The 22950-nt window shown below is 41.0% G+C and overlaps 1 protein-coding gene across 1 annotated transcript; it reads left to right on the forward strand.

Moving 5' to 3' along the window:
- The first annotated feature begins 447 nt into the window (after positions 1 to 447).
- Positions 448 to 21838, forward strand: RBM43 (RNA binding motif protein 43). Its single transcript, XM_081241887.1, has 4 exons — positions 448 to 539; positions 6949 to 7159; positions 17371 to 17459; positions 18254 to 21838. Exons 1-4 carry the CDS (start codon positions 537 to 539, stop codon positions 18983 to 18985), a joined length of 1035 nt encoding a protein of 344 aa, XP_081098013.1. The 5' UTR covers positions 448 to 536; the 3' UTR covers positions 18986 to 21838.
- Positions 21839 to 22950: the final 1112 nt, after the last annotated feature.

A 22950-nucleotide genomic window follows, 5' to 3' on the forward strand; every position in this document is an offset into this window, starting at 1 on the left:
TATGTAGATTCCCTGTGTCCCTGTAGGTGCCAGACTCAGGAATCTGAGCACGAGATGGCCAGGATGGTGAGCTCTCTTTTAGCAGGGACCTTTCATCTGTGCCCTGCGCACCTGGTCACTGGTCCTGGGCAGGGCACGAGAGGAGAAACAGGCGTGGTGCGGTGAGAACACAACTAGGGAGATAAAGATGGCGTAGCAAGGACGATCCACTGCCCACAGGACAGACACAGCACCCGGAGAATACCCGCATTCGCGCCGGGGAATCCCCCCGACCTCTCTCCAGCTTGATTTCAAAAGTTGCGGAACTACCGAGGGCGTCCGGACAGCAGCCGCCCCAGGTCCGGGCTCTCATCCCGAGGCCCCGAGGCCCCGAGGCCCCGAGGCCGCAGAACCGCGGGCTGGGGTGGAGGGGCTGTCTCCAAACAAGCGGGAACAGAAAACCGAAACCAAAACCCGTCAGCCAGCTCCCGCCGCGCCACCCACGCTCCGCTAGCTCTGGGCCCGGCCGGCCGCCGAGGGCTCGTCTCTCCTCCGCCATGGCAAGTTGCTTTTGCTTTGGGTTTTGCAGAGCGGAGTGGTCCTCGTCCCGTCACCACGGTCCCCCAGGAGGACGCGGAGCCGGGCAGGACGGGCGAGGGTGCGGGGTGACCGGGGAGGCGTGGGGAGGGACCCCGAAGGCAAACCTAGCCCGGTCTTTCTGCACCTGTACGGGTGGCAGTTCCGCGCGCTTCACCGCAGGCCAGCTCCAAAGGGACGCATCGCCGCGGCCTCCTCCGGCACCTAGTGCCTGGTTGTCAGGGACACAGCTGGTTGGTCGACGAGTGGCCTCGCAGCCTGTGTTAAGGCTTAACTGTTGTCCTGCCACACTTTGGGAGCAGGAGAGGAGAGAATTGCCCAGAAATGGAGGCCACCGTTTCCTTTTGTAAGGGAAGGATTCGAGCCAAGGACACAGTTGGGAAAGCAGCCTGACGTCTTAGCGGGAATTCTTTTCTCTTGTGGCCTTAGTTCTTTCTCCAGACACAAAAGGCTCTGTTATCACCATCTTTGCTGCCTAGCAAGAACAGTTAGCAAATTTAAGATTTAGGCTTCCGTGTACTCTGTATCAAGCGCTTAAAGGCAGTGGCAGGGCCTTCAATTCCTGGTCAGAGTGCCCAAGCATTTGTGAAGTGCAAGTGCGACTTTGTTTACCGGTGGCGGTAAAGGCAACGTGGATGAAAATAGACACCTAATTTTGAGAAAAGGAATGTAAGCGAACGCAGTGAATAAATTTAACTATCTCTCCCAAGTGCTTTACTTATAAAAATAAACTCAGTTTTTCTTTTTATCTTTTTGTTTGCTGATACTATGGTCAAAAGTCTCTTAAAATGTATCATTGATGCAGGGAAATTGCCGTCATTTTAATACCTGCCGACCAAAATGCTGCTCATGTTTCAAAATTCTTTATCTCCATATGGTAACTCTTGAAAGCGCTATCTCCAAGACCTCTCTTTTTCTTCTTAACGGTGGATAGAAGAGATTAATAGCCATCAAGGAGAAGTTTCTTTGATTTCAAAGATAAATGTAGACATTTGAATAAAGAAATATGGTATTAGTTGATGAGGGCAGAGGCGGAGTAAGATTTTCCGAATTTAAATTGATTTAAAGATTTTCTTTGACACTGATGAAGAAAAGGAAGCTAATTCACTAGCCACTTATCCGTGGAGGTTGGTGTGGACTGTTAGAGCCAGATGTATAGTAAATCAAGACAAATCTCATGTGAAACAAAAATCCCCTTAAAGTCTCAAAAATCTTTTTTTTTTTTTTTTTTTTCCTTTTCTAGAAAGAACTATTTTGGGATAATTACATCTTACCACTTGGGGCTAGGATGGAGGAACACATTTTTATATTTTTATTGTTTCCTGTGCAATTTATTTGTCCCTGAATATTTTAAGAAACTGTTTTCATCCATTAAAATTACCTCCCATAACAAAGAGTCCATAATTATTATGAGTTTCCTTTTCAGGAGACACTACCTTTGCTTTATATGCCTCAATATGAGCCATTTTCATCCTCCATTCCTCTTTTCCTTTGCTTTTGCTGTGAACTTTTTTGCATTTTTAATTAAATTTGACCATTAGTTAAAATTCGACCTCAGCCTTCAAGTTCTCTCTTTCATGAAGCCTTCTTTGACTGCTTTAGCCAGAATTAATCTTGCTTCCTAATCCTAAGTGACCTTTATTGTGAATGGTCCTGTATCCTTTTCAGATTTTGGGGTGTTGGTCCGTTCTTCTTTTTTTTTTTTGCAGTACACGGGCCTCTCATTGTTGTGGCCTCTCCCGTTGCGGAGCACAGGCTCCGGATGCGCAGGCCCAGCGATCATGGCTCACGGGCCCAGCCGCTCCGTGGCATGTGGGATCCTCCCAGACCGGGGCACGAACCCGTATCCCCTGCATCGGCAGGCGGACTCTCAACCACTGCACCACCAGGGAAGCCCGGTCTGTTCTTCTTGTAGAGAAGAAGACCTCCCTCTTTCTGTGCCTACCAAGCTCTGTTGAAATGACTTATGTGTGTGCCTGCCTCCTTCTCATCCATAACTTAGAGGCTCTTTTTGTGTGTGTGTTGGTAATCTTAAGGCCCATCCAGGTGCCCCGCACATAATAAATGCTCAGTAAATTTTTATAGTGGAACAATTTCAGGGTGAGGGGTGTGCTTTACGTCTTCGTATGTGTCATCTTTGGTACCCAGCATATTGCCAGATATAGAACACCTGCTTCATTAATACTGTATTTGTAAATTGATTAACTAATTGACAAGATACTCTGTATTCTAAGAAATGCAGGTACATTTTTGCCACCTTATTTTATAACCACCAGCTGAAAAGTCAAAGGAGATGCTGAGAGAGTGCATATCCTGGGGGCGGTCATCATTGACTTTAGGCATTTTCTATTATTGAATTCCTGCTGTGATAAATGAGGATTTCACTCAAGTAACCTCTGACTTCTCCCACCTTTCAAGCTTGAAAGTTTTAGTAATATTTTAAATTCTCCTGTGGACTATTTTTGTAACTTTCATAATATACTTAAAATTTTGATGGTATTACATGATTTTCAGTAATATAAGTATAGATGTTTCTTTTTTTCTCAACTTCTGTTAGTTTTACCTTTATTCTTACATTGACAGGGTTGAATGTTTCCATTTTATTCTGTAATCATATTTAAGTCTTTGGTATTTTGAAGATTAAACAGAATTAGTCTAAAAGATAAAAACCAATGAGAGTGTCTATATTATTATGCAAACAGTAAATACTGTTTACAGCAGGGCCTAATAATAGTGTGCTGTGATTACTTTTTCTCCTTTTTGTCCAATGTCATGTGTATTTTTCCTTTTTCCACTTACAGAAAAATGTTCCTCGCAGCTGTGTCAAATAGATTCTCTTTTTTTGGTATTCTATAATTTACTGAAAACATGCACACTTTAATTTACTTATGATCTTTAGGCTTGGGCCCTTTCAAATGCCAGAAAGTGGAGGGGGAGGGGGCTTGCTCTGGGGTGCCAGCACCCATACTAGCAGGTCAGATTCTCCCTAGTGTCCATTCAGTTTTGTTTTGCCGCTAGCTTTTCAACTAATCTTTCTGGTTTTGGTCGCTTTTTTCATTTCTCAGGTTCTGCCATGAAAGGTGTCACCTTTCCATTGCAACCCCCTTTTCTTTATTCTGGATTCCCTCTGTCTTATCCTTCAACATACTTCTGTATCTCTTCCGTCTTCAAGAAATTGTTGAAATCTCCCCTATGCTGCTGATTGCTCCCCTTAATTGTGTTTACTCTCTTTTTTATTCTTCTACTTTCATTTTAAGATGCTCCTGGGTTAGAATGGACACTGTGTGTGTGCTTAGACTGTTTTCTTGATCGGGAAGGTTAGAAGCTGTTTGCCTATCCCCAGTGAAGCCCTACTCTGAGTATATAGAGTCCTCTGAACTGAAAACCAAAACATCTTTATGATCTATTAACCATTATTTGGACCTGTGAGACATCCTGTCCTCCCTGGGGGTAATTTAGGATAGATTATGTCTGAGCTCTGGTGTAATCAAGCTGGACTACCTATGTAAGCATTGGGAGAAGTTTATAGGTCCACTGCCCTAAATGAGCTGGGGAACAAATTAAAACCTTAATACAAGAAGTTCACAGAGAGTGAGCCCAGGGAAGGATCTACTTGCACTTGGTCCTCTGTTCCCAGGGTGGCACAGTCTACAGTAGCATGTGCTCTCAGTGGTTGAATTCTATTTCAGATATGTGCTGGAAGGCAGGGTTTACTTCACGGGAGCTCCAATGTTATTGCCAGGGTTTTATTTTTTTATGGTGACTTTTTCCTAATTTTACCAAAAAAAGAAAAAAAAAAGAATGTGTTTTTTATTACCTTATGTACTTTCAACTCTACAATCAAGAAAACATACAGCCAACTCCAAACTACAAAATTTTGTGGTTACCTTGACTTTTTTTTTTCTTTTTTAACATCTTTATTGGAGTATAATTGCTTTACAATGGGGTGTTAGTTTCTGCTGTATAACAAAGTGAATCAGCTATACGTAAACATATATCCCCATATCTCCTCCCTCTTGCGTCTCCCTCCCACCCTCCCTATCCCACCCCTCTAGGTGGTCACAAAGCACCGAGCTGATCTCCCTGTGCTATGCGGCTGCTTCCCACCAGCTATCTATTTTACATTTGGTAGTGTATATATGTCCATGCCACGCTCTCACTTCGTCCCAGCTTACCCTCCCCCCTCCCCATGTCCTCAGGTACATTCTCTACATCTGCATCTTTATTCCTGTCCTGCCCCAAGGTTCTTCATAACTACTTTTTTTTTTTTTTTTTTAGTTTTCATATATATGTGTTAGCATACGGTATTTGTTTTTCTCTTTCTGACTTAACTTCACTCTTTATGACAGTCTCTAGGTCCATCCACCTCGCAACAAATAACTCAATTTCATTTCTTTTTATGGCTGAGTAATATTCCATTGTATATATGTGCCACATCTTCATCCGTTCATCTGTCGATGAACACTTAGGTTGCTTCCATATCCGGGCTATTGTAAATAGAGCTGCAATGAACATTTTGGTACATGACTCTTTTTGAATTACGGTTTTCTCAGGGTATATGCCCAGTAGTGGGATTGCTGGGTTGTATGGTAGTTCTATTTTTAGTTTTTTAAGGAACTTCCATACTGTTCCCCATAGTGGCTGTGTCAATTTACATTCCCACCAACATTATAGGAGGGTTCCCTTTTCTCCACACCCTCTCCATCATTTATTGTTTCTAGATTTTTTGATGATGGCCATTCTGATAGTGTGTGGTGATACCTCATTTTGGTTTTGATTTGCATTTCTCTAATGATTAGTGATATTGAGCAGACTTTCATGTGTTTGTTGGCAATCTGTATATCTTCTTTGGAGAAATGTCTATTTAGGTCTTCTGCCCATTTTTGGATTGGGTTGTTTGTTTTTTTTAATATTGAGCTGCATGAGCTGCTTATAAATTTTGGAGATTAATCCTTTGTCAGTGGCTTCATTTGCAGATATTTTCTCCCATTCCGAGGGTTGTCTTTTCGTCTTGTTTATGGTTTCTTTTGCTGTGCAAAAGCCTTTAAGTTTCATTATGTCCCATTTGTTTATTTTTGTTTTTATTTCCATTTTGCTAGGAGGTGGGTCAAAAAGGATTGCTGTGATTTATGTCATAGAGTGTTCTGCCTACGTTTTCCTCTAAGAGTTTGATAGTGTCTGGCCTTACATTTAGGTCTTTAATCCATTTTAAGTTTATTTTGGTATATGGTGTTAGGGAGTGTTCTGATTTCATTCTTTTCCATGTAGCTGTCCAGTTTTCCCAGCACCACTTATTGAAGAGGCTGTCTTTTCTCCACTGTATATTCATGTCTCCTTTATCAAAGATAAGGTGACCATATGAGTGTGGGTTTATCTCTGGGCTTTCTATCCTGTTCCATTGATCTATATTTCTTTTTTTTTTTTTTGCCAGTACCATACTGTCTTGATTACTGTAGCTTTGTAGTACAGTCTGAATTCTGGGAGCCTGATTCCTCCAGCTCCATTTTTCTTTCTCAAGATTGCTTTGGCTATTCGGGGTCTTTTGTGTTTCCATACAAATTGTGAAATTATTTGTTCTAGTTCTTTGAAAAATGCCAGTGGTAGTTTGATAGGGATTGCATTGAATCTGTAGATTGCTTTGGATAGTATAGTCATTTTCACAGTGTTGATTCTTCCAATCCAAGAACGTGGTATATCTCTCCATCTGTTGGTATCATCTTTAATTTCTTTCATCAGTGTCTTACAGTTTTCTGCATATAGGTCTTTTGTCTCCTTAGGTAGGTTTATTCCTAGGTATTTTGTTCTGTTTTTTTCATTGGTTAGCTTGACTTTTTAAAAAATTTTGATTTAAAAAATTTATATCCCGGGACTTCCCTGGCAGTCCAGTGGTTAAGACTTCCCCTTCCCCTTCCCATGCAGGTGGTCCCTGGTCAGGGAGCTAAGATCCCACATGCCTCAGGGCCAAAACACCAAAACATAAAGCAGAAGCAATATTATAACAAATTCAACAAAGACTTTAAAAATGGTCCACATCAAAAATAAAAAATCTTAAGAAAAATTTATATCTCAATCTTTTCCTTTGTGGTTACAATTATTTTTAGGTCTTTCTAAAATCAGACAAATGTTAACCAGTGTTTTCCATTTATTAAAAAAAGGGGTTTCCTTTTTACATTTTAACTCTCAAATTTATATAGAGTTTATGCTGGCATATGGTATGAGGCCAGGCTCTAACCTTAATATATTTTTTCAAGTATCTAATCAATTGCAAGAGCACCTTTATTGAATAAAATAGCTTTTCCTACTGGTGTGTAGCATTGCCTATATTAAGTCGAATCCTATATATTTGAAGAGTATCCTACTGTTTTTTTGCAGGCATCAGTCTTGAAGGTCAAGGAATCTGAAGCTTCTGAAAGAACAATTGTAGTTGCTGGTCTTCCAGTTGGTTCCGTTAATGATCAGTCACTGGCCGTATTAGTGAAGAGTCACTTTCAAGATATTGAGAATGCGGGTGGAGTTGTTGAAGATGTGATATATCCAACAAGAACCAAGGGAGTTGCATATGTAACATTCAAAGAAAAAAAAGGTATTTCCCAATCAAGTTTTTGTAATCTTAGAAATACTTTTGAAATGAAATTAAAAATTGAATTTCATTAAAATAATTCACGGGATTGGTAAAGTTTAAAGTGTATTTAAAAAATAATAATTCTATTTTTTAACATCTTTATTGGAGTGTAATTGCTTTACAATGGTGTGTTAGTTTCTGCTTTATAACAAAGTGAATCAGTTATACATATACCTATGTCCCCATATCTCTTCCCTCTTGTGTCTCCCTCCTTCGCACCATCCCTATCCCACCCCTATAGGTGGTCACAAAGCACTGAGCTGATCTCCCTGTGCTATGTGGCTGCTTCCCCTTAGCTATCTACTTTATGTTTGGTAGTGTATATATGTCCATGCCACTCTCTCACTTTGTGCCAGCTTACCCTTCCATCTCCCTGTATCCTCAAGTCCATTCTCAAGTAGGTCTGCATCTTTATTCTCATCTTGCCCCTAGGTTCTTCATGGCCACTTTTTTTTTTTTTTAAGATTCCATATATATGTGTTAGCATACGGTATTTGTTATTCTCTTTATGACTTACTTCACTCTGTATGACAGACTCTAGGTCCATCCACCTCACTACAAATAAATCAATTTCGTTTCTTTTTATGGCTGAGTAATATTCCATTGTATATACGTGCCACATCTTCTTTATCCATTCATCTGTTGATGGATACTTAGGTTGCTTCCATGTCTGGGCTATTGTAAATAGAGCTGCATTGAACATTGTGGTACATGACTCTTTTTGAATTATGGTTTTCTCAGGGTATATGCCCAGTAGTGGGATTGCTGGGTCATATGATAGTTCTATTTTTAGTTTTTTAAGGAACCTCCATACTGTTCTCCATAGTGGCTGTATCAATTTACATTCCCACCAACAGTGCAAGAGGGTTCCCTTTTCTCCACACCCTCTACAGCATTTATTGTTTCTAGATTTTTTGATGATGGCCATTCTGACCCGTGTGAGATGATATATCATTGTAGTTTTGATTTGCATTTCTCTAATGATTAATGATGTTGAGCATTCTTTCATGTATTTGTTGGCAATCTGTATATCTTCTTTGGAGAAATGTCTATTTAGGTCTTCTGCCCATTTTTGGATTGGGTTGTTTGTTTTTCTGATATTGATCTGCATGAGCTGCTTATAAAGTTTGGAGATTAATCCTTTGTCAGTGGCTTCATTTGCAGATATTTTCTCCCATTCTGAGGGGTGTCTTTTTGTCTTGTTTATGGTTTCCTTTGCTGTGCCAAAGCTTTTAAGTTTCATTAGGTCCCATTTGTTTATTTTGTTTTTATTTCCATTTCTCTAGGAGGTGGGTCAAAAACGGTCTTGCTGTGACTTACGTCATAGAGTGTTCTGCCTATGTATTCCTCTAAGAGTTTGATAGTGTCTGGCCTTACATTTAGGTCTTTAATCCATTTTAAGTTTATTTTGGTGTATGGTGTTAGGGAGTGTTTTGATTTCATTCTTTTCCATGTAGCTGTCCAGTTTTCCCAGCACCGCTTATTGAAGAGGCTGTCTTTTCTCCACTGTATATTCATGTCTCCTTTATCAAAGATAAGGTGACCATATGAGTGTGGGTTTATCTCTGGGCTTTCTATCCTGTTCCATTGATCTATATTTCTTTTTTTTTTTTGCCAGTACCATACTGTCTTGATTACTGTAGCTTTGTAGTACAGTCTGAATTCTGGGAGCCTGATTCCTCCAGCTCCATTTTTCTTTCTCAAGATTGCTTTGGCTATTTGGGGTCTTTTGTGTTTCCATACAAATTGTGAAATTTTTTATTCTAGTTCTTTGAAAAATGCCAGTGGTAGTTTGATAGGGATTGCATTGAATCTGTAGATTGCTTTGGATAGTATAGTCATTTTCACAGTGTTGATTCTTCCAATCCAAGAACATGGTGTATCTCTCCATCTATTTGTATCATCTTTAATTTCTTTCATCAGTGTCATAATTTTCTGCATATAGGTCTTTTGTCTCCTTAGGTAGGTTTATTCCTAGATATTTTATTCTTTTGTTGCAGTGGTAAATGGGAGTGTTTTCTCAATTTCACTTTCAGATTTTTCATCATTAGTGTATAGGAATGTTAGAGATTTCTGTGAATTAATTTTGTATCCTGCTACATTACCACATTCATTGATTAGCTCTAGTAGTTTTCTTGTAGCATCTTTAGGATTCTTTATGTATAGTATTGTGTCATCTGCAAACAGTGACAGCTTTACTTCTTCTTTTCTGATTTGGATTCCTTTTATTTCTTTTTTTCTCTAATTGCTGTGGCTAAAACTTCCAAAACTATGTTGAATAAGAGTGGTGAGAGTGGGCAACCTTGTCTTGTTCCTGATTTTAGTGGAAATGGTTTCAGTTTTTCACCAATGAGGATGATGTTGGCCGTGGGTTTGTCATATATGGCCTTTATTATGTTGAGGAAAGTTCCCTGTATGCCTACTTTCTGGAGGGCTTTTATCATAAATTGGTGTTGAATTTTGTCAAAAGCTTTCTCTGCATCTATTGAGATGATCATATGGTTTTTCTCCTTCGATTTGTTAATATGGTGTATCACATTGTTTGATTTGCGTATATTGAAGAATCCTTGCATTCCTGGGATAAACCCCACTTGATCATGGTGTATGATCCTTTTAATGTGCTGTTGGATTCTGTTTGCTAGTATTTTGTTGAGGATTTTTGCATCTATGTTCATCAGTGTTATGTAGTTTTCTCTCTTTGTGACATCTTTGTCCGGTTTTGGTATCAGGGTGATGGTGGCCTCGTAGAATGAGTTTGGGAATGTTCCTCCCTCTGCTACATTTTGTAAGAGTTTTAGAAGGATAGGTGTTAAATGTTTGGTAGAATTCACCTTTGAAGCCATCTGGTCCTGGGCTTTTGTGTGTTGGAAGATTTTTTTTTTTTTTTTTTTGCGGTACGCGGGCCTCTCACTGTTGTGGCCTCTCCCGTTGCGGAGCACAGGCTCTGGACGTGCAGGCTCAGCGGCCATGGTTCACGGGCCCAGCCGCTCCGCGGCATGTGGGATCTTCCTAGACCGGGGCACGAACCCGTGTCCCCTGCATCGGCAGGCAGACTCTCAACCACTGCGCCACCAGGGAAGCCCTGTTGGAAGATTTTTAATCACAGCTTCAATTTCAGTGCTTGTGACTGGTCTGTTCATATTTTCTATTTCTTCTTGCTTCAGTCTCAGAAGGTTGTGCTTTTCTATGAATTTGTCCATTTCTTCTGGCTTGTCCATTTTATTGGCATATAGTTGCTTGTAGTAATGTCTCATTATCCTTTGTATTTCTGCAGTGTCAGTTGTTACTTCTCCTTTTTCATTTCTATTTCTATCGCTTTGAGTCTTCTCCCCTTTTTTCTTGATGAGTCTGGTTAATAGTTTATCAATTTTGTTTATCTTCTCAAATAACCAGTTTTTAGTTTTATTAATCTTTGCTATTGTTTCCTTCATTTCTTTTTCCTGTATTTCTGATCTAATCTTTATGCTGTCTTTCCTTCTGCTAACTTTGGGGCTTTTTGGTTCTTCTGTCTCTAACTGCTTTAGGTGTAAGGTTAGGTTATGTGAGATGTTTCTTGTTTCATATGGTAGGATTGTATTGCTATAAACTTCCCTCTTAGAACTGCTTTTGCTGCATCGCATAGGTTTTGGGTTGTCGTGTCTCCATTGTCATTTGTTTCTAGGTATTTTTTGATTTCTTCAGTGATCTCTTGGTTATTAAGTAGTGTGTTGTTTAGCCTCCATGTGTTTGTATTTTTTACAGATCTTTTCCTGTAATTGTTATCTAGTCTCATAGCGTTGTGGTTGGAAAAGATACTTGATACAGTTTCAACTTTCTTAAATTTACCAAGGTTTGATTTGTGATCCAAGATATGATCTATCCTGGAGAATGTTCTATGAGCACTTGAGAAGGAAGTGTACTCTGTTGTTTTTGGATGGAATGTCCTATAAATATCAATTAAGTCCATCTTGTTTAATGTATTATTTAAAGCTTGTGTTTCTTTATTTATTTTCATTTTGGATGATCTGTCCATTGGTTAAAGTGGGGTGTTAAAGTCCCCTACTGTGATTGTGTTCCTGTGGATTTCTCCTTTTATGGCTCTTAGTATTTAACTTATGTATTGAGGTGCGCTTCTGTGGGGTGCATAAATGTTTACAATTGTCATATCTTCTTCCTCGATTGATCCCTTGATCATTATGTGTTGTCCTTCTTTGTCTCGTAATATTCTTTTTTTTAAGGTCTATTGTGTCTGATATGAGAATTGCTACTCCAGGTTTCTTTCTTTTTTTTTTTTTTTTTAGGTACGTGGGCCTCTCACTGTTTTGGCCTTTCCCGTTGTGGAGCACAGGCTCAGTGGCCATGGCTCACGGGCCCAGCTTCTCCGCGGTATGTGGGATCTTCCCGGACCACGGCAGGAACCTGTGTCCCCTGCATCGGCAGGTGGACTCTGAACCACTGCGCCACCAGGGAAGCCCCCAGCTTTCTTTTGATTTCCATTTTCATGGAGTATCTTTTTCCATCCCCTCACTTTCAGCCTGTATGTGTCCTTAGGTCTGAAGTGCGTCTCTTGTAGACAGCGTATATACGGGTCTTGTTTTTGTATACATTCAACCAATCTGTCTTTTGGTTGGAGCATTTAATCCATTTACGTTTAAGGTAGTTATTGATATGTATGTTCCTATTACCATTTTCTTAATTGTTTTGGGTTTGTTATTGTAGGTCTTTTCCTTCTCTTGTGTTTCCTGCCTAGAAAAGTTCCTTTAGCATTTGTTGTAAAGCTGTTTTGGTGGTGCTGAATTCTTTTAGCTTTTGCTTGACTGTAAAGGTTTTAATTTCTCTGTCAAATCTGAATGAGATCCTTGCTGGGTAGAGTAATCTTGGTTGTAGGCGTTTCTCCTTCATCGCTTTAAATATGTCATGCCACTCCCTTCTGGCTTGCAGAGTTCCTGCTGAAAGGTCAGCTGTTAACCTTATGGGGATTCCCTTGTGTGTTATTTGTTGTTTTTCCCTTGCTGCTTTTAATATTTTTTCCTTGTATTTAATTTTTGATAGTTTGATTAATATGTGTCTTGGCGTGTTTCTCCTTTGGTTTATCCTGTATGGGACTCTGTGCTCCTAGACTTAAGTATTTCCTTTCCCATATTAGGGAAGTTTTCAACTATAACCTCTTCAAATATTTTCTCAGACCCTTTCTTTTTCTCTTCTTCTTTTGGGACCCCTATAATTCGAACGTTGTTGTGTTTAATGTCGTCCCAGAGGTCTCTAATGCTGTCTTCATTTCTTTTCATTCTTTTTTCTTTATTCTGCTCTGCAGTAATTATTTCCACTCTTTTATCTTCCAGGTCACTTATCTGTTCTTCTGCCTCAGTTATTCTGCTATTGATTCCTTCTAGAGAATTTTTAATTTCATTTATTGTGTTGTTCATCTCTGTTTGTTTGCTCTTTAGTTCTTCTAGGTCCTTGTTAAACGTTTCTTGTAATTTCTCCATTGTATTTCCAAGATTTTGGATCATCTTTACTATCATTATTCTGAATTCTTTTTCAGGCACACTGCCTATTTCCTCTTCATTTGTTTTGTCTGGTGGGTTTTTGCCTTGCTCCTTCATCTGCTGTGTTTCTCTGTCTTCTCATTTTGCTTATCTTACTGTGTTTGGGGTCTCCTTTTTGCAGGCTGCAGGTTCGTAGTTCCCGTTGTTTTTGGTGTCTGTCCCCAGTGGCTAAGGTTGGTTCAGTGGGCTGTGTAGGCTTCCTGGTGGAGGGGACTAGTGCCTGTGTTCTGGTGGATGAGGCTGGATCTTGTCTTTCTGGTGGGCAGGTCCACGTCTGGTGGTGTGTTTTGGGGTGTCTGTGCCCTTTTTATGATTTTAGGCAGCCTTTCTGCTGATGGATGGGGTTGTGCTCCTGTCTTGCTAGTTGTTCGGCATAGGGTGTCCAGCACTGTAGCTTTCTGGTTGTTGAGTGGAGCTGGGTCTTGGCGTTGAGATGGAGATCTCTGGGAGATTTTTGCCGTTTGATATTATGTGGAGCTGGGAGGTCTCTTCTGGACCAGTGTCCTGAACTTAGCTCTTCCACCTCAGAGACACAGCCCTGACGCCTGGCTGGAGCACCAAGAGCCTGTCATCCACACGGCTCAGAATAAAAGGGAGAAAAAGAGAAAGAAAGAAAGAAAGAGAGAGAGGGAGGGAGGGAGGGAGAGAGAGAGAGAGAGAGAAAGAAAGAAAGAAAGAAGATAAAATGAAGTAAAATAAAGTTATTAAAATAAATAATTATTAAGAAAAAATTTTTTTAAGGTAAAAAAAAAAAAAAAAAACAGAAAAACGGGCAGACAGAACCCTAGGAGAAATGGTAAAAGCAAAGCTATACAGGCAATATCAGACACAGAAGCATAGACATACACACTCAGAAAAAGAGGAAAAAGTATATATATTATTGCTCCCAAAGTCCACCTCCTCAATTTGGGATGATTTGTTGTCCATTCAGGTATTCCACAGATGCAGGGTACATCAAATTGGTTGTCGAGGTTTAATCCACTGCTCCTGAGGCTGCTGGGAGAGATTTCCCTTTCTCTTCTTTGTTCGCACAGCTCCTGGGGTTCAGCTTTGGATTTGGCGCCACCTCTGCTTGTAGGTCACCGTAGGGCGTCTGTTCTTCACTCAGACAGGACGGGGTTAAAGGAGCAGCTGATTTGGGGGTCTGGCTCACTCAGGCCGGGGGTAGGGAGGGGTACGGATGCCAGGAGAGCCTGCGGCGGCAGAGGCCAGCGTGACGTTGCACCAGCCTGAGGCATGCCATGCGTTCTCCTGGGGAAGTTGTCCCTGGATCACGGGACCCTGGCAGTGGCTGGCTGCACAGTCTCCTGGGAGGGGAGGTGTGGAGAGTGACCTGTGCTTGCACACAGGCTTCTTGGTGGCGGCAGCAGCAGCCTTAGCGTCCCATGCCCGTCTCTGGGGTCCGCGCTGATAGCCGCGGCTCCCGCCCATCTCTCGAGCTCCTTTAAGCAGCGCTCTGAATCCCCTCTCCTCGCGCACCAGGAAACAAAGAGGCAAGAAAAAGTCTCTTGTCTCTTCATTAGCTCTAGACTTTTCCTGGACTGCCTCCCGGCTAGCTGTGGCTCACTAACCCCTTCAGGCTGTGTTCACACCGCCAACCCCAGTCCTCTCCCTGGGATCTGACCTCCGAAGCCCGAGCCTCAGCTCCCAGACCCTGCCTGCCCCAGCGGGTAGGCAGACAAGCCTCTCGGGCTGGTGAGTGCTGGTCGGCACCGACCCTCTGTGTGGGAATCTCTCCTCTTTGCCCTCCGCACCCCTGTTGCTGATCTCTCCTCCGTGGCTACGAAGTTTCCCCCGTCCGCCACCTGCAGTCTCCGCCCGTGAAGGGGCTTCCTAGTGTGTGGAAACCTTTCCTCCTTCACAGCTCCCTCCCACTAGTGCAGGTCCCGTCCCTATTCTTTTTTTTTTTTTTTTTTTTTTTTGCGGTACGCGGGCCTCTCACTGTTGTGGCCTGTTTCGTTGCGGAGCACAGGCTCTGGACGCGCAGGCTCAGCGGCCATGGCTCACGGGCCCAGCCGCTCTGCAGCATGTGGGATCCTCCCGGACCAGGGCACGAACCCGTGTCCCCTGCATCGGCAGGCGGACTCTAAACCACTGTGCCACCAGGAAAGCCCCCGTCCCTATTCTTTGTCTCTGTTTTTTCTTTTTTCTTTTACCCTACCCAGGTAGGGTAAGTTTCTTGCCCGTGGGGAGTTTCTTGCCTTCTGGGAGGTCTGAGGTCTTCTGCCAGCGTTCAGTAGGAGTTCTGTAGGAGCTGTTCCACCTGTAGATGTATTTCTGATGTATTTGTGGGGAGGAAGGTGATCTTCGTGTCTTACTCTTCTGTCATCTTGAAGCTCCTCCTCAATAATTCTATTCTTAAATATAAAAGTGGCACAATAGTGTGTTAAGCAAGAATAAATGTGAAAATGTCTCATGATAGAGTTGTCAATAACAGGCAGTCTTAAAGACTTTTTTTCTATATTTTAAATCTGTCTATATCTTGGGATAAAGATGTTTTATTGTAGAAAATTTGTAAAATACAGAAAAAACCCCCACAAAAGTTATCTATAATCTCACAAAAAAGATAAATACTTGGAGAATTTTGAGGTGGCTTCAGCAATTTAATTATACCATTTGCTTCTCTTTGATCAAACCAACAAATGGATATTCTCATATAGTATCTGCTTTATTACTGGGAAAGTTGGACTGAAGATATATGGCTTGGATCTGAGGTCAGAGTGAGCCACTCTGTTCCCCACCTCCAACCTGACATAAGTGAGGAAGTTGAGTCCGCAGAGCTATTCACCCCTCCAGCCTCATGGATGGGGCAGCCTTCTGTACAGCACAGTGGCTGGTAGAATAAATTGCCAAAGAAAGGTGAGTCTCCATGCCAGCCTTTTGGAGGTAAAAGTACTACATAAGAGTAGGAGCAGAAGAGACCTCGCTCTGCTTGAGGGAAGATAGGGTCTAGAGAGAGATCCAAAAGACTGTGGGTTATCAGTACCTTTATCTCTCACCATTAGTTATGTCATTCCTTCTCAATGGGGATGTTCAGGTAAGGGATGGCCGGAAGGGCTCCTTATTATTTCTCTAAGCGGAACGTAGAAGTTAATAATTTTATATTATTAAGGGAAATTATTAGTTTTGTGTATTGCATTGGTTAACTCAGAGAGAGAAAGAGAGGGCTCATTCATTCATTTATTCCCAAGTATTTCTTGAGTGCCTATTACTTTTCAGGCACCATTCTAGGCCTTGAGGCTATACAGCAATGAATGAAATAGGCAAAATTTTTTTTTTCATGAAGCATACGTCTGTGGAGAGATAATAAACAAGCCAATAAATGAATATATAATTGTTGTTTGCTTTATTTATTTGTATATTTATATATACTTTTATATTTATACATATTAATATATAATATGGTGCTATTAAAAATATAAAGAAGAATAAAGGGATAGAATGTGATGGATAGTGCTACTTTAGGTAGAGTGGGTAGGAAAATACTCTGTTTATGTGACATTTGAACAGAGACTTGAATGAAGTAAGAGAATGACTCATGCAGATAAGGGGGAAGAAAATTCTAGGCACAGGGAAGGACTGGGAAACATTCTCTGAGGGGCAGCCTGCTGGGCGTTCTGAAGAGCAGTGGGGAGGTTCATGTGACTGGAGTGGAATGAGCAAGGAGGAGAGAATAGGAGATGTGGTTAGATGGGTAGCTGGGACCAGATTAGGTTTAGGAGCACATGGGTCAAAGCAAGGTGTCTGGATTTTATTCTAGGTGACATGGGAAGCCATTGGAGGGTTTTAAGCAGAGGACTGACAGAATGTGATGGCCTTTTTTAACGTGATCCATCTGGCAGCCATGTGGAGAATAAGAGCTACTAGTCGGTGCTTGACTAGGCTGGTAGCAGGGCAGGTGATTGAAAACTGGTGGGTGTTCAGAATTTGTAGATGGACTAAGCGTCATTTTCTGAGATGCTGAACACGGGAGGAAGAGTACTTTTGGAAGGGAGGTAGTTATTAAGAGTCGAATTTTGGTCGTTGAGACGTCTATTCAGATAATGAAGTAGAGATTTCCACAGGCAGAAGGGAGAAAGGTCTATGTTGAAGAGAGGATTTTCGAGGTGATACATAGAGAGATGATGTCTAAAGCTGTGGAAATGGTTGACATCACCCAGGGGGTGGGTGTAAGGTTAGCAAAGAGGTGTGAGGCCTGAGGCGGTGGGGCAGGGGGGTGGGAGGGGGCATGCCAAAGCCTAGAGAATGGGGAGAGAAGGATAATTAGCGAAGGAGACTGAGCAGGTCAGCCAGTGAATTAGAGGAAAACAAACCAGGACAGTGTGATATCCTGGATTCAGAAAGGTGAAGTCTCCTCATGACCATAATTAACAGAGTGGTGGGGGATTTACTTTTAGGTGTTTGTTATGTATTATATATAACATACAAAACATGCAAGTGTTTTATGTATGTATGTATACATATATATGTATAAATTTTAATGTGTTAAAGTAGAAGGAAAAACTATGTAAATGCTGAATTTAGAGGAAACACAGAAAAAGTCTTAGGTATTTAAAAAGAATTGAACATCTCTATTATTATTAATTAAAATAATTATTAGTGTATTGTGCCATAAACACTTCTGGTGGCCCTTTTTCCACTTAGTTGCAGAGAATGTCATCAGAAAAAAGAAACACTATCTAGCAGAGATAGTCAGACCCGCTCAACTCACCGTCTCCCATTTTAGTGAAAAGGTAAGTGTAATGCTGATTATCTGGATCCCATTTCTTCTGCAGAGTATCTCCTCTACATAGGAGGCACAAAGCACCCTCATCCCATGACTTCTAGAAAAGAAAGTGCAAACTCCTGTTAACCTGAGTCGGTGTTAAAGGTCAAAACTGTGTCTTGAAATTTTTTGGTTATTGCCTGGTCATTTTTATGTTTCTCTATGACTCTCTTAATGCTTTTAAAGTGACAGTGAGCTTTTCTGCTGTCATGGATGATGTCAGGCATCTACCTAAAGACTTCTTTTGTGGGGGAAAAAACAATTAGGATGAACATTAAAAAGGAGCTTTGAAGACACAGTCAAGGTGGAAGTAAGAGGAAAAAGTAAAATTCAAAGCATTGGTTTAAAACTTTATTCTGTAAGAAACCTAGGGTTCTGTGCAGCCATCTGAGGAACTTCTAACTTGGAGGGCTCTCTACGGGGACCCCTATCCACAGAGCAGAACCAGAACAGTGTATTTCTCTGGGTTCTGCTTCAGACTTTGTTTCAAAAAAACATTCTGCCTCTGAAAAAATATTTGACCACCTCTATTTAAGGTAATCCAGTGAGAAATGTGAATCCCAAATCGAACACTGTGGCCTTGATAGGGTTGTGGCATCCGTCTGATGGGCAGCTATGGCGCAAGAAGCCAGCTGTGCTAGGCAGTTGAGGCCTGGTTTAGGGGCTACTGCAGGGGAAACCAAGAAAGTGACAGAAAAAGAATGTGTTTATGTAGTCTGCTCCACTAGGTGGTGCTGTTTTAATTTCTCTGTTTAATTTTAGGTCTTCAGCTCTGTAAATGCTGTCCTTGATCTTTCTGTTTTTCGGAGTCAATTTGGTCTGAGAAGTCTGGTAATGGACCTGAAAAGGGAAATCCCATCTTTATGCTTCAGTCCTTTGGAAGCCAGTGGAAGAATCTCCGTTCAAGGATCATTTCTGGCTATCAAGAAGCTCAAAGAATCTTTGCTATTAAAAGCAAGTTCTCTTTTAGAAAAAAACAGGAGTAGACAGAGCCCCAGAGGAAGTACATGGAAAAGTAGTCACTCTTTAAAGCCACCCAGGTCCTCAACACCTGAGACTATGAGAAGAGGAGAAAGGCTTGTTCTCGACACAGATATTTTCCTTTACCTGAAAAAGATGAGTGGATTTTATGAAAGCACACTGAAAAAATTTCATGCTCTATGTCAAGAGACAGTGGATGGTGAAATTACCACACTTTGTATAAGAAATGCTCAAAGTGGTTCTCAGCCAAACAATGAAAAACAGGTAAAAGAGCTCATTGAGAAATATTCACATGCTCTTCACTTCGAGCTTAGAAAGGAGACATTTATTTTGGAAGGAAAGGAAAATAGAGAGAAAAGAAATATTAAGCTGGCATGTGAGCAACTAAGTTCAAGGTACCTTCAGGTTCTGGTTAATTTTTATTATACGCACATTGACATTATAGGATCTTCTTCTGACACGTACTTGTTTAAAAAAGAGGTCATGAAATTAATAAGGCAGAAAGTTAGGTAATAAAATCCTCAGCAATAGTAACAAGAATGGCTGCTGCCTTCCCTTACTGAGCAGTGGTGATGTCATGAGTGATCCCAGCTTTACAGACATTATCTCATTTAATTCTTTTTTTTTTGGCTGCACCGCACAGCTTGCGGGATCTTAGTTTCCCAACCAGGGATCAAACCTGGGCCCCCTGCCGTGGAAGCGTGGAGTCCTAACCACTGGATGCCAGGGAATTCCCTATCATTTAATTCTTGTGACCATCTTTCATCACAGGCATTTCCATCCTCATGTTATAGGGGAAGAAACTAGGATTTGAATAGGTGAAAACACTTGTCTGAAGTTATCTACCTGCCCATCAGCAGGAGTTAAATCCAAAGATAATATCTAAGGTATAAAACTTCGAAAATTATAAAACTAAATTTAAAGAAACTTCACTTTCTCTGCAACCCCAAATTCTTAGAAAAAAGAGGTAGCCTTCATTCTAACATATAAGAAGTTTGGATGATTATTATGCCATTGGCAATTTCTTAACATTTACAAAATTTGCGTTTACTCCAAATAGAATTAGACTCCTAGCAAAACTCACTTGAGAAGCTACTTACATGGTATTTCTGATGCAGGTAGTCATTACTTGACCAAATCCCATATTAGTATAAGGCTATTGGACATACAGAACATTTTTACTGCTGCTTACTTAGGCTAAGTGCTTACATAAAATGTTGGTTCTCCTGTTGGAATTATGAAGGGAGTATAGTGTCTATTTTATAATTGTATTATAAAATTAATAGCATTTCAGGAATAAGATCATGGATGATAAGAATAATAGCAAACACTTACTTGCTAGGCATAATTTTAAGTGCATTACATATCTTTACTCATTTGGTCCTGACAGCAGCCCTGTGAGGTAGGTGCTGTCTTTATCCCCCTTTCACGCATGAGGAAACTGGTGCCTAGTGATGTAATGTAACTTGCCCATGGCTCTGATTACCGAACGGTGCTTCTCCCTTTTGTAGTCTCTCACAATTCTACTTAAACAATTGAGAAATGTTTCCTTAAAGATGACAGAGGATTTGAAAATTCTTTACTGAGGGGCAGCCAGAGCTTGTAAGTCATTTGGTTGTCTGTGACTGACCTGCATTTAACTTAGCATTAAGCCAATTTTAAGTACTGGGGACACTGCAGAGACCCTCCCAGGATAATAAAACAATACATCTTGCTCATCTCAAAGTAAACAAACATGGTTATGATGATTTGAACTTTATATCAGTAGAAAAGCATAAGAAAAATCTATATGCTTTCATTTTTCTTAGCTACCTAAATCCCAAATATGTAAATGATTTCTATTTCTTTAAATATGTTATTTCATTTCTGTATGACTAAACTTTTTGCATGGGAAAATTCTCTTTATATGAAGTGTCCAATAAGGTATCTTTAAAAAGGTGTTTGACTTTCATTTTGCTTCTAGGGGTTTGTCTCAGTCTGGGTCCAGTCGGGAGAGAGAAGGCACACAGTAATTTGAACAGGGAAAGTTTAATATAAAGAATTGTTAACTATGACGGGATTGGAATAATGAGGGATTGGTTCGTAAGAAACAGAGAAAACTCTACCCGATATAGGAGTAACAGATATAAGGAGTAGTTTAGACAGAGCACCCAGGGAAAACCTCCTCCGCCCACCCTACAGCCCCGAACTTAGATTCAGACTTTGCCGTAGGGTTTGTGCCAGGGAATCTTGCTGGAAATCCATCCTCTAGGGTACTGGAGGAATCTGTTTAGAAGGTGTCTCTCCAGCGACCCTCCATTACAACATGCCTGAGGGGATTTCTGGGGGGAGCTGCTGTTGGCCGGGTGCTGCTGGCCATTTGGTACTATGGGCACTCAGTGCTGGGGAGGCCTTGGGTGTGGGCGTTGGACACTGGAGCAGCTGCCCATGCTGCACGAGCCTAATGCTGGAGAAGCTGCGTGCGCTGAAGAAGCTGTGTATGGGGGAACCTTCCTCTGCTGGGGACCTGGATTCTGAGGAGCCTGCCAATTGAACACACTGAAGGAGGAACAAGGCTCTTTCCTCCTGCAGTGCCTCTACAGTGCCCTCTACTGAGAAAGCTTAATATCTTGCCAGCTACAAAGGAAGGATAAAGGGCCCAAATTTGTTTTTACTGAGTAAGCACATAGGATAAATTTAAAGCTGAGTCAATAAATTGATAACTGGCAGTTATATTTGATACTACCAAGGCTTTCATTATTACCACAAATTTAATACCAATAGAATAGTCTTTCAGGGACTTCCTTGGTGGCGCAGTGGTTAAGAATCCACCTGCCAATGCCAGGGACACGGGTTCGAGCCCTGGTCCGGGAAGATCCCACATGCTGCGGAGCAACTAAGCCCGTGTGCCACAACTACTGAGCCTGAGCTCTAGAGCCTGCGAGCCACAACTACTGAGCCCGTGTGCCACAGCTATTGAAGCCCATGCGCCTAGAGCCCGTGCTCTGCAACAAGAGAAGCCACCACAATGAGAAGCCCTCACACTGCAACAAAGAGTAGCCCCTGCTCACCTCAACTAGAGAAAGCCTGCGCAAAGCAACGAAGACCCAACACAGCCAAAAATAAATAAATAAATGAAAAAAAATCCTATTAAAAAAAAAGTCTTTCAACAAAGAGCTGGATCAGAATAGTGAGTCTCATTCCTTGACTGGATAGACACTGAATGCTAATTGGTTTATGGGTATGACTATAGCATCTTCTGCTTGAGAAGATTATGTATTTCAGGTGTTTTACATATTTCTGTCCATTTTAGAGTTCATTTAACAGCACTGTCCTTATAGTATGCTAGTCGTGTAACCAATTTCTATCAATAAAAACTGACATTTTAATTTTCAAAATGGTAGTAATTTTTATTAAAATTTACTTTTGAAGGTTACTGATGCTTAGGAAGATGATGTGAATTCTATCCTGTTCTAGCCTAGACCCTGTGTGTGTCTGCCATTGGGAGAAAAACTTATCATTTGACTAGATAATAAGTTGGTACTTTTCAAAGAGGTTGCAGATGGTTAAGAACGCCATTCTCAAGTTAGAAGATGTGGGAGTTTCAGCTTATGATGAAAAAGAAGAGTGGGAGAAAGTGTGGGAGAAAGGAGAGGCATTTTGAGTATGAAACTCATTCAGGGATTTTTGTTGAGCTCATCCTTTGGGTTCTGGAGACAACAGTGGGATGTAAGACAGAAATGTTCAGTGACTCCTTAGAAGTTACTGCCTAGTCTGGCAGAGAAGGCAGGCAAACAAGCCATTACAATAGTGCTTGCTATAGAAGTACTTGGGGTAGGGTTGGAGGGTCATTTCTTACCTGGGATATATTAGTCATTTCAATATTATCAGCCTGAGCCTCAGAAAAAGACGGTAAGCATGAATTAAAGTTTTATTTATATTATTATTAAGGAGTAAACTAGCAGAATGACAGAACTCCTTCAAAAAGAAAGTAAGAAGTGAAATTAAAAAGTCAATAGGAAAATGCATGTTAGTAAAAATTGCTAAATTAGAAACAAAATTTGGTGTTATAAACCTGATTTGGAAAGTTATTTTCTCTGCTAGACAGAAAAGAAAATAATCACACTTTATTGTTTTTTTAAGAAGTTAAACTCATAATTTTACAGAGTTGTAAAATGTCATTGCCCTTATCAACTGTGATATTAAGTGAAACGAACTTACATTCCTCAAAAGAGATGACCCACAAGTGGGCTTATTAGAGCTTGTCCAGCAGGGCATTAAAAGGTCACAAAATTATTTTTTGCCTTACTTCTGTGTTTTGAGTAATTTTCTTTAACAAGCGCAAGAAGAAGCTCCCAGAGGCTGAGAGCCTGTGGATGGGTTAGTCCAATGATGGGATGAAAAGGCAGGACAGCTCTTGGTTTGGCAGATGAATGCCAAGTTTAGGGATGGCTGAATTTTGATAGCTTAGTTTTTACAACTTTTAACTGAGGGACAAG

The sequence above is a fragment of the Mesoplodon bidens genome (genome assembly GCF_964165515.1).
Source record: "Mesoplodon bidens genome assembly, chromosome: 8".
NCBI lineage: Eukaryota > Metazoa > Chordata > Mammalia > Artiodactyla > Ziphiidae > Mesoplodon > Mesoplodon bidens.